We start from the raw sequence: 16201 nt of genomic DNA, 5'->3' as shown, positions 1-16201 counted from the left end.
ATCACAAGCATATGTAGACAGAAATGCATTTAACACAGTACCTTGGCTTTTCCGGAGCATCTGAAGGATTACTGCAAAATGGCTCCTGATAAATTGTCTCTGCAAGATCATGATCCAACAAAGTTGCCATGATTTCTTCACGACTGGGTGGGGACATGAGAGGCTTCAGAATGTGAGCAGTACGAGGCGTAAAACTTCCGTTCTTTGATTGTGAAGGAGAACTGGTTGATCTTGGTGAACTATCTGGAGTTGGAGTTAATGCCTCATTGTTTCTTGAGACATACAATTCTAAGTCCTCAGAAGCTGCATCTATAAGTTCACCATCAGGAGAAGACAGTATGGATGTAAAAGAGGTATTAACTGAATCAAGTGGTTGACAGGGTTCAAAAGTGGTTTCTTTTCTAATGTGGCTTTGAATCCAGTCTGAGCTGGTTGGCTGAGGAAGGTTCAGAAATCTCTCTTTATTGACTGTACTTCTATTCAGTTTGAATTTTTCATTTAAGCAGACCTCAGTCTCTTGTGTACAAGAGGCATCAACAGAACTAGACCTAGTAGTCGAAGGATGAACGTTCTTCCTCCACTGGCTATGGCAGTGGTTCTCATTGTTATCCAGTGAGGTTTTCTCAAAAAGCTCAGGGCTCAGAGAACCAGACCTCATCCATTTACTTGTGCTTGAAGGATGCTGCTTCTCTTCCTCAGATTTTTGGTCATTACGACACAGAAAGTCAGTTTCTGTTGTTTGTCCAGAACCAAGATCTTGAACTGCATCACTCAAGAATTTCTGGGGCAAATTTTGATCCGCTGGGACAAACTGGCTTGCGGAATAAAAACTGCAAAATCCAGTTTGCCCTATAGCATTAATATCAAAGTTGTAATTGTGGTCTGGGGACAAGCTGTCTTCAAGAGAGTAGCAGCTTTCAAAACCAGGGTCTGAAAAAAAAATGGGACTGTCATCAGACACGGAGGGATCAATGCGATTAGCGAACTGCTGGCTTAAGGACTCCTTTTTGGAAAGTTTTGGTGTTTTCTCTTTAGGTCTTGTATTCCTAGGAACACGAGATTTTCTTGGTGAGGTGACTGACCGTGCCCTTTTGACTGCTTTGTTCTGTTCAAGAGGGGATGGTGTACTGCTCAGCTGTGTTTTAGCTGGTAATGGTTCCTGGGTAACGTTTGCGTTCTGAGCTTTCTGCTGTCTCTTCTGGAGCAGCTCCTTCAAAACAGCTAGGCCAGACTGTCCCTCACTGAATGCTGAGGGGGCTACTATAGTCCTGTTTTTATACTGGGAGATGGGTTTGGGCTGCAGGGTTGTTTCTGGCACAGACCTCTGTTTTACTGCTTCAGGTTTAAAATGTGCCATATCCAAAATAAATCCTCTCTGGGTTTGATCCCAATTTAACTGTTTCACCGGACTCTTCAAAGATGTTACAAAACAGTTTTTAGGCAACTGAAGTGGCCCAGGGCTTTCCTCAGATGGCTTAGGAACAGAAGAACATGGATCAGAATGCTTGGATGCCTCTGGTAAACGAAAAATCTGCTGTTGATTATTGTCTTTACAATGCAAGTAGTTAGTGGCATGTAACTGATCCATCTTTACTGTGTCCGAAGAGTCACGAGCTTCATTTAATTTCCCAGCTGGTGGCAGGCATTTGTTTTGCAAAGTTCTGATCTCTTCTGCTTTTGCACAAGTCTTATCTTTAGAGATGCGTGCATTCTGTGTTACCTGAGTTGAATGATTAGATGGATCAAACACGTTTTGAATGAGAGCAGAATCTTTCACCCTAAATATAGCACTTGGAGCCCTGGGCTTTTGAGAGCTCATTTTTGCTATTTCCCTTCCAGATGCCACAGGAGTAGATGCAAAAGATGAATGAGGGTCTTCTCGTGGGACAGGTAAACACTGTACATCTACAGGCTTATCAATTTCCATCAATGAATGAAAACAGCCTGAAGAATTCGCTTGGGCACCAGCTGCTGAAGGAAGCTGTGCTGATGGCAGAAACCCTGCTGCATAGCCAGGCAGAGGACTTTCTTTCTGGTTATGAAGTGGCTGCGAGTTGACAGGGTTGTAAGAAATCTCAGGCAGATCTTGATGTTTCAGCACCAACTTTACCTCTGCAGTAGAATGACTGTTTCCTTTTTCATCTTTAAATACAACACGCTTTCTTGAAGATGCCTTTTCAGCTGCTTTTTGTCTTTGTTTTGTTCTAGGTTTCTTCTTTCCATCATCTGCTGGCTTCTCAGCCTGATTCATCTTTTTCTTCTTCTTGGTGGATACAGTGGGACTAGCAAATTTCTTTTTACATTTCTTGACCTGAGTTTTTGCTCGACTACTTTTTCCTGTGCTAGAATTAACAGTCTTGCTGTTGTACATATTGGGCCCCCTACTAAATAAAGTTTCTCTGTCCAGGTTAGTCAAAATTTCTTCTGCTTTTGGATCAGTGGGAGACCAGCAGCGAGGTGGAGATGTGTTTATTGGGCTTGTGCTTCTCTCAGAAAGAAAACCTAACTTAGACATAACATCACTATAGTTATAGTCACAGTCTTCAGCTTCGGCATTGTAGGATGGCAAAGGAGGAGAAAGAATCGTATGAGTCCTTCTTCTGAAAGATAAAGTTCTTTTAATATTTTTAGTACCTGTCTTTTGTGGTTTTCCAGCTTTTTTCTTGGTTGACTTATGTTTTGCTTTCCTTTTGTGACTTTTCTTTGGTGTTAGTGGATAAATAGGATATTTGGTTGCAGGAGAGTCAGGAACTTTTGGCCAAAAGTCCTTTAAAGGTGCAAGCTTTTTATATAAGTTCATCTTTTCCTCTGTGAGTACTACTCTTTCCTCACTAGAATCTACTTTCCCTAGTTTAACGAGCATATTTTTTCTTCCTCTAAATCTATTGATGATAATATATTTAATAATAACAGGTGGCAATTTCTTAGAAAGTTTTCTACGCTTCCGAGACTTTTGAGACCCATCCAAACTTTCACCACTTTCCATGGGTTGAGGTAGATTAATTTTGGAGTTGTGTGCGACAAAGCTTGAGTCACTGTCTTCAGTCTCATAATTCACCTTCCGTTTTGTTCGCAGCGTGTATTTATTCCCACATAATCCAAAGGACTGCTCCGTCTCAAGGGATCCATCTGCAAACTGGCAGTCAGTGTAATTAGCAGTACTTGGAGGCATTTTGTTTTCAAAAGCCTCCAGAGGAACTGGAACTAAGTCACTAGGTAAAGCACTGTCCTTATCAGGGAAGTTATTACAAGCATTACCTTGTGTATAGCAGCTTTCCTTCGCTGATGCAGCATCACTGACACTGGCAGGCTCCTGGTGATGGATAAAACTATGTTTCTTTTTATTCAGCTTCAACCTGGACTGTTTGTTGCCTTGCTGTAATTTGTATGTCACAGGAGCTAACTTCTGCGGTCGACTGAGACAATTAGAAAGGACAACACTAGGGAAGAACATATAATGTGCTGCTTGTTGGCTGAGGGTTGGCTTTTCCGCCTTATGCTCCTGAAATTCTTCATATCTAATTTTAAGCTTATTAAGGCCACCTTCACCAGTGTTGTTTTCAAGTGAATGTACCACAGTTCGACTGCCTCCTGAACAAGACATCAATTCACAATTTTCTGTAACAGTTGCTGGGAAAAAAGTATTTATACTTGCACTGCTGGATTTTTCACTGGCTTCAGAGGACATCTTACCTTTGGAGTGGCTCAAGTCAGAAAAGTTAAATAAGTTTTTATTCAACATGCTGTCACCAATGTGGCGGCCCATGTGCATAAAAGAAACATCCTTTTCAGCCTTTCTGATGTTAGTATACTTCCTACTGGGTATCTGCCTGTTCACTGATGAAATATCATCTTCATACTCAAAAATATTATTTTCACATGAAGGAATTGGTAGATTATCTTTCTTGCTACTGTCTTTGTGAGAGTTTTCTGGATGGGTATTGTTGCTGAATGGAGTTAGGTACTTTGCTGAGTAAGTGCTTTCTTTTGAAAGAGAATGGACTGAAAGTTCAGGTCTTGTTTCTGCGTTTGGTTGCGAGAGGTCTTCTACTAAATCTTCATTATTCAAAACATGGTTAGAAAGGGCACTTGTGTGTTTACACTGAAAAGTAATTTTAGCAGAAGATGGGGGTTCTAGTGTAGCAGCATCTTTGTGAAAGATTGAGGTCTTCACAGACATTTTGCTTGTTGCAATGACGGAGGAGTGAGTTCGAGAACTTTCATTATTCAAGGGATTGTCTGAAATGGAAGACAAGCAATTTTACTCTAGCTTTCCTGTACAAAAGAAACCCTAAGGCATTTTAATGACATTTTCCTGAAAGCCCCCCCCCCCCAGCTATCCAGAGAAGAAACAAAACCATTCTAAATCACATTGTGTTTATGATCATGACAACTACAGATCCGGAGTACGTGAGCTGCTTTATCCAAATCAAATCATCAGTACATCTGTGTCTCAGCCATTCCACCAGTTCTGCTAAATGGCAGGCTTGCATACAATTGCCAAAGATTTCATGCTGGCTTTTTGACAGGAAGCTTCTAAAATCACTTTCAGATAACTAAATACAAACAGATTGATCTCTAGAAAAGCTTGTATCCTGCTTTGTCCTTGAGAAGTATACTTACTCATTGGCTCTGAAAGACAAAGAGCTTGCTTTGATGACTTTCTCCCCACAGAAAAGTCACTGCACAAACAGCTATAGTATGATCTTAAAAGATATGAAGGGCTTTGTATTAACTGTCTTCTGTGCTGGGCATAGGTGGCTTGCTGCTCTTTATGAAGCAGAGTAATCTACCACCTGTTCAGGTGTTCAGCAAGGAGCTCACACCAGTTAGATCAGAGTTCACACCCAGCATCAACACTCCCACACAGCTCTGTGACCAGCACCTGCTGCAGTAATCTCTCATTAAGTGTGGACAGGCAGATGCTAAGTAACAAATTAACAACTGGTTTGCAGCAACTGTGTGTTTGCTCATAACCAAAACCAATACCAAGTCATTTGAAGGAGTCTGTCTCTGCAAAGAGACAGTTACCACAGAGCTCCTGGCACACAACCCGTTGTGCAGGTGTCCACATCTTCAGCTGAAATGTTGAGGGGGACAGGAGATACCAGACCTGGGAGCATGTGCTGCACACTTATACTAAACAGGGGGCCCTTTACTTTGTTTTGCTCAATAGAATACTTAAACTGTGAGAACACGTACACTGTCTAATGAAACAAATAATAATGTTTATGCATTTGCCTAACCTCAATGTGTACATTCCATTCACCAGGCTTATTTGATCAAAGACAGCAGCTTATCAAGAGACAGCAAGACCTATCTGTACAGATTAATTCAATTTTTTATAGATTTAAAAGGTGGCTTCTTCTGCATCAGCTTTGCCACTGCATAATTTTAACTCATGCAATCCCAAAATGTGAATATGCAATCTGCTGAATGAAACATGGGCTTAGAAAAGTCTCACTGTATTTTACCACGTGTGGCAAGTACCTGCAAAGCAAAGAACCACCTCAATTCTCAATTTACACAATAAAATCCTAGCTGGATAAATTATCCCACAGAATAATTAATTTTAACACCATATTTGCATAACAAAGAGTAATAGAAAAATACCCCTTGTAACAAGGTAGCTGTCTTTTCCATAAAACTAATTAAACTGTGCCTTTTTTTGTAATTAATAGAAATCTTTTTGGCAATTAATAGAACAACAGGACTGTTCAGCTTGGAGAAAAGAAGGTTGCAGGGAGGCCTCAAAGCAGCCTTCCAGCACCTAAAGGGGGGTACGAGAAAGCCATGAATGGACTTTTTACAAGGGCTTGGAGTGATAGGATGAGAGGGAATGGATTAAAGCTTGAGGAGGGCAGATTTAGACTGGAGATTAGGAGGAAATTTTTTACAGTGAGGTGGTGAGACACTGGAACAGATTGCCCAGGGAGGCTGTGGTTGCCCCTTCCCAGGAGGTGTTCAAGGCCAGGTTGGATGAAGCCTTGAGCATGCTGGTCTAGTGGAAGGTGTCCCTGCCCTTGGCAGGGGGGTTGGAAATAGATCTTTAAGGTTCCTTCCAACCCAAACCATTCTATAAATCTATGAATAAGCAAAGCAGATTCTGGCAATTCTTACAGTGCATGTAAATTAAAATAATGTTTATAAGGAAGATGTCAAGGGCCTGCTTCTCAATCTGTTCCACTTGAAACAAAAATGGAAAACAATCAGCACTTTTGAGAATCAGCAAATTGATATGAAAACAATCTATGACCCAGGTAGTAATTCACCTTCCAAATTTACTTACCACCATTTTCATCTGCAGTTCCATCTAACTGAGGTATAGAGAGATTAGTTAGAAGCATATTGTTACCACTCCACTCCATTTCTTCCTCTGAAGATGAATCCTCTTCTGTTGAGCTTCGGTGCATATTCTTGCCAGCTGACCTAGAGAAAATGAAAGAACTGGTTAAGGCACAATACTTCCCTTTGAAACTACCAAGAGCCACATGGAACCTCAGAATTAAAGGGATATGGTGCTATACGGCTGTGCTTTTTTGGGAAGCAAAGGCAAACTTCCAACCTATCATCCTGTGCCTGAAGCAAGTCTTTGTCAGCTTCAGTAAACTCAGACAAGCTGGAGACAACTGCAGATAATAACTTGGATCTCTCCACATTCAAGCCCAGATTCCAGGAAAATTTGTGTAACATAGCATGATGCCACCAGACATGAACCAATCCATGTCTTGGTGGACTTTTTTCTTCAGTTCAGCACAAATCACACCCAAGCCATATAATTCAGTCAGTATGGGGTTGTTACTCCACATTATCTCAGTGTATTTGTTGTGATAATGGAAGATGGGTGAACATTCAATATGCATATGGGAAGGTGCATCAGGAAGTAGTACAGATAGCATGACCCTGAGCAGGATAAGGCTGGAGTCATCATCAGACTATCTGGCTCATTCTGCATCAGCAAGAAGGCAGGGGGAAGGGACCAGTGCTCTCTTCCTAAGTCAGTCCAAATTCTGCAGAGATCACACTGAAACAAAGCTTCTAATTCCCTCCTAACATGAGCTGACTCCCTGTGGAGGGACCTGATCCTCAGTGCTTTGTGTCTGGGATGAAGCTGTAGGTGTACAGGAGTGAGCTACTCGTGAACCAGCTCCTCAAGTCTGATGAGTTTTTAAACAGCATTCTTTCCTGCAGAAAAACAGTTAATTGCTTCAGGATCCTACCTGACTCCAGAAGGTGCTGTCACACCCAAATAGAGCTCTGCCTGAACTAAGAAATTCTGCAAGATACAGGCTGGTTTTATACAGAAACTACCACTACACTGAAGATTAATGTTAAATGTTTTAGATGGGAATTCCAACTTTTCAGACTACTGTGAAGGGAAAAAAAAAAAAAACCACAAGAAAATCAAAGGTCAAATAGGAAAAGTAGCTTTAGAGAGGACACTAATGATCTAACTTCTGATTCTGTTACAACTTTTCTGTATGTCTGTAGGAAAGAAAAGATGAAATATTTCTACTTCTCTCTTGCTCTTCAAATCACAGTACAGATATGATTTCTGATGTAAAAAACCCAAATTAAAAAATGATATATGTCTGTGAAGTCTCTCATCTTTCAAACAGAATTATAAATACCAGAAGATCTGCTCAAAGCAGGGGTGAAGAGAAACTGGATATAGCTTCTTTCAATGCCTGTCAGTGAAGCTGTACAAAAGGTCATTACAACCTGAGAAAGTGTTTCAAGAACCTTGGCAGCTGACCTTTGGCAGTCCAGCAAAGCGAGCAACATTCATGGCTTGATTTAAGCTTTGAGCATGGAAACAAACAAGTGCTCTTCTCAGGCTTCTGGGTCAGTCTTCACAACAATACTTTTAAAATATTCATTAAAAGTTACAGGCACATGAGATCTACAAGACACACCTTAACATTTGTGCTGCATCCAAGGTGTGACCTTAAAAGGAAATTACAACTAAAGTTTTTTGCTTTCGGACTTAGAGACCAATAAACCTACTCAGTTTTTCCTCAAACAGCAAACTAGAAGCTTAGGCCTAGCCAAAGCTAAACACTTAGTCTTTACTTCTGTATAGAACTGATGAATCATAGTATCATCTCAACAACTGTATTTTATTCCAGGATCTGCACAGATCCTTTTTTAATGCTGTCAACAGAGACCATTCTACAGCTCACTGGATTCATAGCACATAGCTAGTGGGGAGGAAAGATCTGGCAGAAAATAACATACTCAGAGAAGAAAATCATATACATACCTTCTTTTTGGCCCAGGCTCTTCAATGCTACTGTCCCACCTTTGGGACATTAACAAACTAAGTTCCATTTCTTCTTTCTCACACTGTGGCTCATTTTCTTCATCATCACTGTTCTGAGAATTTTGACAGCTTCCAAGAGAACGATGCTGAGAGAGTGTTTTGTGATGTCCCATCTGAAATCCATCATTCTCCAAGCCAGCCAACAAATCAATCATGGCCTCATCAGCACTACTGTTCACTGTAGAAAAAGCCCATACAAGTAAAATCTATATTCTGTTTTACTTGTGAATGACTACTTATGGTCTACCAACAAACCCCAAAACCAACCAATACTAACAAAATGACATTTTAACATCTCCTAGTTCATTATTGTCTAAAGCAAGGCAGGCCACAGAAACAAAGCTTTTTTCATATTTTATGTTTTCAACTTTTATTATTCGTTATCCTTTCTAGCTCTTGATCTGCAAATTCTTTTTTCACTCTGCCCTCCTCTCCTGACTGTAGATATACAGGAAGCACTTCTCTCTCTCCACCCTACTATTACCTCCTTGCATTCAGCAAAGCCTCATTCTCCTGCTTTATTTCAGCATGAATGTCAGCTTCTGAAGCATCACTGCCTTCTCTCTCTCCCATCACTTCACTGGCTGCATTCACTTTGTTGGACACTTCACCTGATTTCACTCTTACATTTAACTTTTTACTTTCCTTTACTTGATCTAAACTTACATTAACTCATGCACTTGCCTTGTCATTCTTTATTTTATTTCTTAAACATCCTTCCAATCACAATTTTTCTCTCTTCCTGCTTACCTTTAATCAGACCTCATAACCAATTTATGACCTTCAGTCTACCAGGCATCTTTGTTACTTCCCTCTCCTTCTCTTCTGGCTGAAGAACTACAATCTCAAGCTCAGACTGGCCTGAGCTGCCCTGGCAAGAAGCCAGGCTTAGTGACCCAGTAAAGCAGAGTAGCCTCTACAAATGCACTGTCCTAGTGCCACTTGTAAAGAATAAAGGTGCTCTTTTGCTGGTGATGGTAGGGGGTGCATTTGTGAAGTCTCAATCTGCTTGACAAAGTCCCTGAGGTAAACTACTTCCTTTCATGACTGGCAACATAAGTGAACACAACAAAGACTGTGGATCAATATAACAGACTAGAAGAAAAGACATTCCAGTTATACTCACTAAAATCTGTTGTCTGACTCAGTCTTTGAGACAAAGGCTGAAAGCTCTGACTGTTCTCCACAATGTTTAAAATTGCTTCTTCATTAATAAGTGCTTCCTCTTCTTTATCAGTATGCATCCTACTGGATTCTTTAAAAGAAAAACAAGAGAAGGGATGAAACTTCATAGTGTCACAGACATCAATACATGATGAAAACAAGCCACTTTAAAATGAATTTGACTATTCAAGTATGTTTCCATTATTTGCTATGGCCATTTTAAAAAAGGATTACTCTAACAATGATGAAAACAAGACAAACCTAGTCTTCATTTTTTCCTAATTGACAATCAGATCTTTACTTGCTTCTGCTAATAGTATAAACAGCCAAAGTATCCCACAGACTTACACCTAAACAATTATGCTATTAAAGATACTCACCTTTGCTCATCTTTTTATCTTTATGCACTTCTACCATATTAGCTGGCGTACACTGAAAGGCTTCAGGAGAAAGTACCTCAGAATGTAGTGTTAGCTCAGCAGAGAACTCCTCTGATCCATTACTGTAGTCCAATGATCCTGACAACGTTCTAGTTAATTGAAAACCAATTTTTAAATGCATATTTAAGGATTCCATAGAATACTATAGCTTATGGCAAATGTCTAAACACTTACACAGAGAAGTCATTTTGCTTGAGGATTTCTTTAAGTCTCTTCTGAAAAAATTTTTCACTCTCTGTTGCTGGTACAAATCCACGGTCTTTAAAATTTGAAAAATATTTGTTATACACAGTTTTACTTTGACCTCTCAATACAGAGAGCAGATAAAATTACTAATTCTATTAGGAAATGGCTCAAAGTTGAAGTGTCTGCTAATTTTAAGTGCCAAATTGGAGGGCTGATTTTTCGAGTGTATTTAAACACTTTAAAACACTTCACACACCCCCATCTCATCTACAGCTGCCAAGTATCAACAGCATTTACAAATCATGTCACAATTACACCAAGGTGAGCATCCAGGAAAAGAACAATCAGTGAACAGTTCTGAAAAGGCTGGTTTATGCAGCCTGAATAATATCACACAGAAACACAGGGAAAAAACCCATGGTCAGAAAGCAGCCTTAGGCAGGAACCTGCCTCTCTCCTCCTGCAATCCTCTGGCTTACTTGACAAATATTTAGATTTTAAAAGAAATGTGGCCTAGGTTCTGCAGAGAACAGCTCTGTTCATTATTCAATTAACTTGCAGAGCATGGTCTTCCTTGTGCAATGAATTTTACAGGGATTTATCCATCCTTTTAGAATTTTCAGCTAACATCACCTTAGCTATAAATCCACAGAAATTCAAAGGGGCTGCCCTTCCTTGTGCAGAAACTATCACAGAAAGCTTTAGGAGAAGAGACTGAAATACTGCCAGTATTTAAACATTTAAATGTTTTCCATCATAAAGCATGCAATCTTAACTGTCATTATCATTCATTCTGCCAAGAAGGCTTTGCAGCTAAGCTGAATCATGATGATTTGAGGCAAGGCTGTGTATCTTGCTTTTAAAATTGGAATACACATACTGGGCAATTAGTAAGCTTGGAACTGAAAAAAACTGTACATCTAAAAAGCCCTCCAACTTAATACATTGATTTAAATTCTATCTCCTGCTTGCTTCTCATTCAAAGCTTTCAATAAACAGCTGCACCACTTTATTGGTGTTTTTTTTTTTTTGTTGTTGTTGTTTTTTTACCTTGTGACTCAGGTGACTTAATCTGAGAGGATTCACATTTCTGTCTCCGTCGTTGCTTTTCATCTTCCCATATAGCTTGCAAACCAGGGTTCCTGCCAATCTGGGCTGAAACATGCAATGATACATGAATTCACCAATGAAGCATTCTTTTCCCCAAATTAGATTCTGGCACTCTTGCTTCATCTCTTTTGGCATTCTAACCTGCTATTTTTTTTAATTGCAATTCTTGCTTTACTCTAGGGCTCAGTGTTATGTAAAGTTAAGGAGTGACTTCATTTGTTATCCTGAGCTCCTATTTCTTCTCTAGACCTTTGGCTTTTGCTGGTCTTCTCACCAAGAAATTGTGTGTGTGTGTGTATGTGTGTACAGATGCCTGTACATCCACATGCATGCTCAATGTTGGTACTTCACTTGCTCTCCTTCAAGGTCTGAAATACTCCATTACATTCTAACACAAATCTCTTTCTACTGTTCTGACAATAAACTATTCTTACAACCTGTTGGCTTTCAGAGTTCATTAACATTTATGTATTTTAAAACTTTATAAACTTGTAGATCAACAATCCACTGTCAATGAAATCTGGATTGAGGCTTAACTAAACTGAGCCTTAAAATAAAGATGACAATACAGTTCCTGGTCCCAAAACATTTTACATGGAAAGTTTTTAACACTTTACCTTCAATATCCAGTTGATTTAGAATGTCAGCAGCTACTGCATCCACCTCCAATTCACAGGTACTTTGTGGTTCAACATCTTTCAACATTAAAGAGCTGTGACAACATAAACACCTTAAGTTAATTTTATCAGTATGTTGACTCTGAAACATGCATCATCACTGTTTTACAACCAGACTAACATCTAGTCTAGGGACTAGAACCATCTAGGGAAGAGGTGTGAGTACCTGAATACAGAATTACCAGTTCTCATCCTTACCTGCAAGTTTTTAAATTAATGTTCATATCTCAATATAATTAGAAAAGAAATTTGCATCTTCAAGGGATGAGCTCTTTCTTTTGAAGGGAGAAGAGAAAGCAGTGGTAAACAATTCTAAATCCCACAGCAATTACAAAAGTGTTCTCTTCCTCAGACACAAGATGAGAAGTTCTATAGAACTCTCAGCACCTTCACGGGATCTTGTGCCCAGAAAACACAGCAGCAAGAATTGTTTAATCTCTTTCACAGGTCAGAGCAATGCAACACATTTTAACATTTCCAGCTAAGAGAACTGAGGCAAAAAATGTTTTATTTTTCAAGGTTTTTTTTAAAGGAAGATTAGGGGTAGCCTGGTGAACACAGAGTATTAGCATCCCAAACACAAGCAGAACTAAGGATGATTGGCTTGGTAAAGACCTAAAATACCAGAAACAGCTTCAAGTTTGTTGTATAATAATCTGATCATCTTCCTGCTGTGCCTTTCCAGATCTGTTAAGGTCAGTGACCTTCCACCTGTTGCTATAAGGCAACTAATTTGGAGGAGTCTATGAGGACAAAGAACTGGACAAGATGGAAATTGATAGTGTTAGAAATGGAAGCAGGAATTAAACCAGTACTAGAATATCCATTTACAGGCACTTAGAAGGAAAAAGACAGAAAGCACTTAAAGGAGATCTAGTTATTTGGTCACTGATTCTTTCTATACATCACAGTAACACATAGTTCAAACTGCTCAGCTCATGCATGACTTCTGGGGGAATAAACATTCCTCTAGTTAAGGCTGATAGGGTTTACTGTGATAACCTTAATCTATCTACAGCAGACTCAGCTTTCAAGATTCAAGAATCATCTTTGCCCTCCCCTTGTACCATATTATAATAGCGGAATTTTTATTAGAAAGTAAAATCCTGTGTTACACACAATCTGAAACTGAGAAATAAAACAGAAATCTCAGCAACTGCATTTTTAATAGAGTGAGAGAAAAAAATGAATAAGCATCCTGAAAGTCAATTTCAGGAACTGCCTGTCACTTTAACGTTTTAAAAGTATATATTTTACATGCAGAGAAAGCAAAAATTTCCAGAATAATTTCTTGGTAGCCATACTTTTAAAATTTGTGATACCACATTCTGTGGCTGCATTAATACAGGAAATGTATTTTTCACTCTGCATGTAAATGCATGAAAAGAAGGCAGAGCAGGATGGTTCTTTATTCTGAACATCCAAAAGAAGTCTGGTGGAAGCTGTGAAGCATTTGGCATGTACTGAGCACCGTCAGAGTAATTGTAAAGAATTAAGAGAGCAGATCATAGAACTCCTAAACCAAACCAGTTTAGCCCTTTAGCAGAAGCAGACTGCCCATGCCCTAATGCGCACTTTAAGGACAATCCAACACCATTGCTTCCCTCCCTTTCCAGTCACACCATCAGCTGAGAAACAAGTCCATAACATGATCAAAATACATACTTTTCATGTCCTGCATTTTGGGTGCTTGCATTCATCAAAGCATTCAAACAGAGCCTGCCTGCACAGCAAGCGACAGCAACTGCAGGCAAGCTGAAACTTGCATTGTGATCACACAGTAAGAAAGGACTGCAAGATCCCTGGGAAATGAGAATGAGGGAGGGGGCTGCAAACATTGTTTTCACCCTTCATGAAATTAAAGGGGGTTTGGGAACAAGTTAAAAGGCAGCATAATACCCAATGGTCACTGATATCAGAAGAGCTTCTGATTTTAGTATTTTTGTTTGCTCAATGACATATAAATGACCAGGAATCTATCTCTGACTTGTTTGGAAGATAAAACAAAGCTCTGAGCTTTCTACTTTTAATTTGCTCTTCAAAAAGGAACCCATTTAAAATAAATAAAAAACCCACACATTTTTTAAAAGAATCACATGGTTAAATAGAAACACTTACACTCTTTTAAGTTGATGCCTGCCATAAACAATCCAGAAGAAATTATGACAGGCAATTAATTTTGTGTAGATTCATAACAGAGTAAAATCAGGAATGGAGAAGACTTTTGGTTTGTTACTTTGCAGAGGCAACTACATCCTACAGAGTTTGTGACAACCATGCTTGAACACCTTTAATGATATAATTCATTTTCTATACAAAGGAATGTTTGACACAGTATCAAATGGGGAACAATTTCAGCTGGAGGAGATGCAAATTAGTTCCTAAATTATTAAAGCATTTTAAGAGCTAGATAAAGGTGAAATTCCTAATAGTTATATAGAAAAAGCCTGAGGGTTGATACAAAATTCATAGAACTGAATATAGACCAGTTTCTGGGACTGAGTTTACCTCACATCTCATGAATACTATTAGCAGGAAATGCAGGAGTGTACTAATGAAATACATTGATAAGGCAAGCTGGTAGATACACTGGATACATAACCAGATCGTAGTATCATAAAACAAAAGCAGAACAACTTAAAAGTAGAACAGAAACAGGATGGAATTTATAACTGGGATGCAAGATCCTATGTGAACTTATAAGGGTTTCCAAAAGGAAGATTATCACTTGGTAGAAAGAGTGCAGTGATCTTGCTGTGGGTTAACTACACAAATCGAGGTAGAATAAGGTAACACCTGCTTCTCTCCCTCATTGGCCCCCAATATCCCAACATTCCTTCTCTTGTACAGGTAAAGTTATTACAAATTACAAGCTGTAGAATAGGAAATGTCTAGAAAAAAGGAGGAGCACAGGAGACAGACATGAAAATCCTAAGCTGAGAGTCTTTGGTAGTTACTATTCGAAACAGATAAATTGGAATTCTCTGACAGCACACCACTCATATTAGTTACAGGTGATTACAGAGCCAGAATCTGTTAAGTGATATGCAAGTATTGTCTATAATTACTGAACTGATTAGCTTTGCATCAGATGTCATTAGCTAGAAGCACATCTTTCAATCACCAGAAAGCTGAATTTGCCACATATATTCCTATGGTTTTCTCCCACTTAGATTTTTACAAACATATACCAGAAAGAGTCAGATGACCAAAACCATATAAAGAAACTAAGTAATGATCATTTGTGTGTCATTAGCGACTTTATTTTTTTTTAATATATATAAAATTTAACATGCTGACCTTGGTATTTCATCTTCTTCCCATTCAATGAAAGATACACTGTTTGAATTTTCTGACAAATGAATTCTATGGTGTTTACTCACACCTGATACATCACCTGGAAAGAAAAAATAGAAGGAGAAATTAATTCATTTATGCAGCAATATTTTATGCACCTATTATCATACAATTGCATTTATTTAGTGCTACCAGTCCAAATGCTCCTAAAGAATAAATAACACTGCATGGTATCATCCTCAAAAAGTAGGTATGCTATTGTTTAAGTGACTCAACTTTCTTTCTAACATGCAGATACATGTAAAAAGGAAAAAAATATTCTCACACTGACATGATAAAAATTATATTTGCTGTGTTCTAGTCGTATCTCAACTTAAATTTTATCTTTTCCTATTTGCATGAGTTTCAAAGCAAAGCATGCAGAGTCTGGTGTAAACTTGAGTTCCCAAGTGTCTGGGTCCTCAGGTCAGATCCCCATGGAAATTAGAAGCCAAAGAAAACACTAAATTCTGCTTCACACTTTCCTTTATCTGTGAGCTAAAAGAGAATACACTATCTATTCCAGATGCAGTGGCAGCAGCAGTAAGTGGAAGCCTGCAATGAAAGCAGCTGTTGTCTGCCCTACAAATAAAGAAAACACCGTCTAAGGCTGCAGGGTAAGGAAGCTGCAGAAGTTCCCTCTGAAGAGGGAGCCTTGTGGTCTCCTCTTGGACCTTCACTCTTCAGAGGAAGGAAACGACAATATACACAGGATGTGGCACAAGAAACAAAAAAATCCCAGGAACTGAGTTGGGGGTAGGTGGATTGGGAGAAGACCTTGAAAATTACTCAGCCTGCAACTTGTATGTGAAAGATCAGCCTTGAATTTTGTCAGTGATGTTGGTGTCAAACACTAGCAGGTTTATTTTGTATTCAATTTACCTTTCAACAACAGCAAACACTTCTGCACTTGTTAAAGATACAAATAACTATTAAAGAGCACATGACTGCCATGCAAACAGAAG

At 39.0% G+C, this 16201-nt stretch overlaps 1 protein-coding gene across 1 annotated transcript in view; it reads right to left on the bottom strand.

Moving 5' to 3' along the window:
* The window catches only part of REV3L (REV3 like, DNA directed polymerase zeta catalytic subunit), a 93398-nt gene that overhangs the window by 35224 nt on the left and 41973 nt on the right, over nt 1–16201 (bottom strand). The window contains exons 5-14 of the mRNA XM_054393197.1: nt 15610–15623; nt 15201–15278; nt 11841–11935; nt 11164–11268; nt 10102–10186; nt 9864–10016; nt 9450–9571; nt 8264–8501; nt 6290–6429; nt 42–4239 (exon numbers count right to left, since the gene is read on the bottom strand). Coding sequence (XP_054249172.1) covers nt 42–4239; nt 6290–6429; nt 8264–8501; nt 9450–9571; nt 9864–10016; nt 10102–10186; nt 11164–11268; nt 11841–11935; nt 15201–15278; nt 15610–15623 — 5228 coding nt within the window. The remainder of the gene's footprint in view (nt 1–41; nt 4240–6289; nt 6430–8263; nt 8502–9449; nt 9572–9863; nt 10017–10101; nt 10187–11163; nt 11269–11840; nt 11936–15200; nt 15279–15609; nt 15624–16201) is intronic.

Source organism: Indicator indicator, chromosome 27 (assembly GCF_027791375.1).
Source record: "Indicator indicator isolate 239-I01 chromosome 27, UM_Iind_1.1, whole genome shotgun sequence".
NCBI lineage: Eukaryota > Metazoa > Chordata > Aves > Piciformes > Indicatoridae > Indicator > Indicator indicator.
Note: the sequence above shows the minus strand (reverse complement) of the source record. Positions and strands in the feature narration are given on the sequence as shown.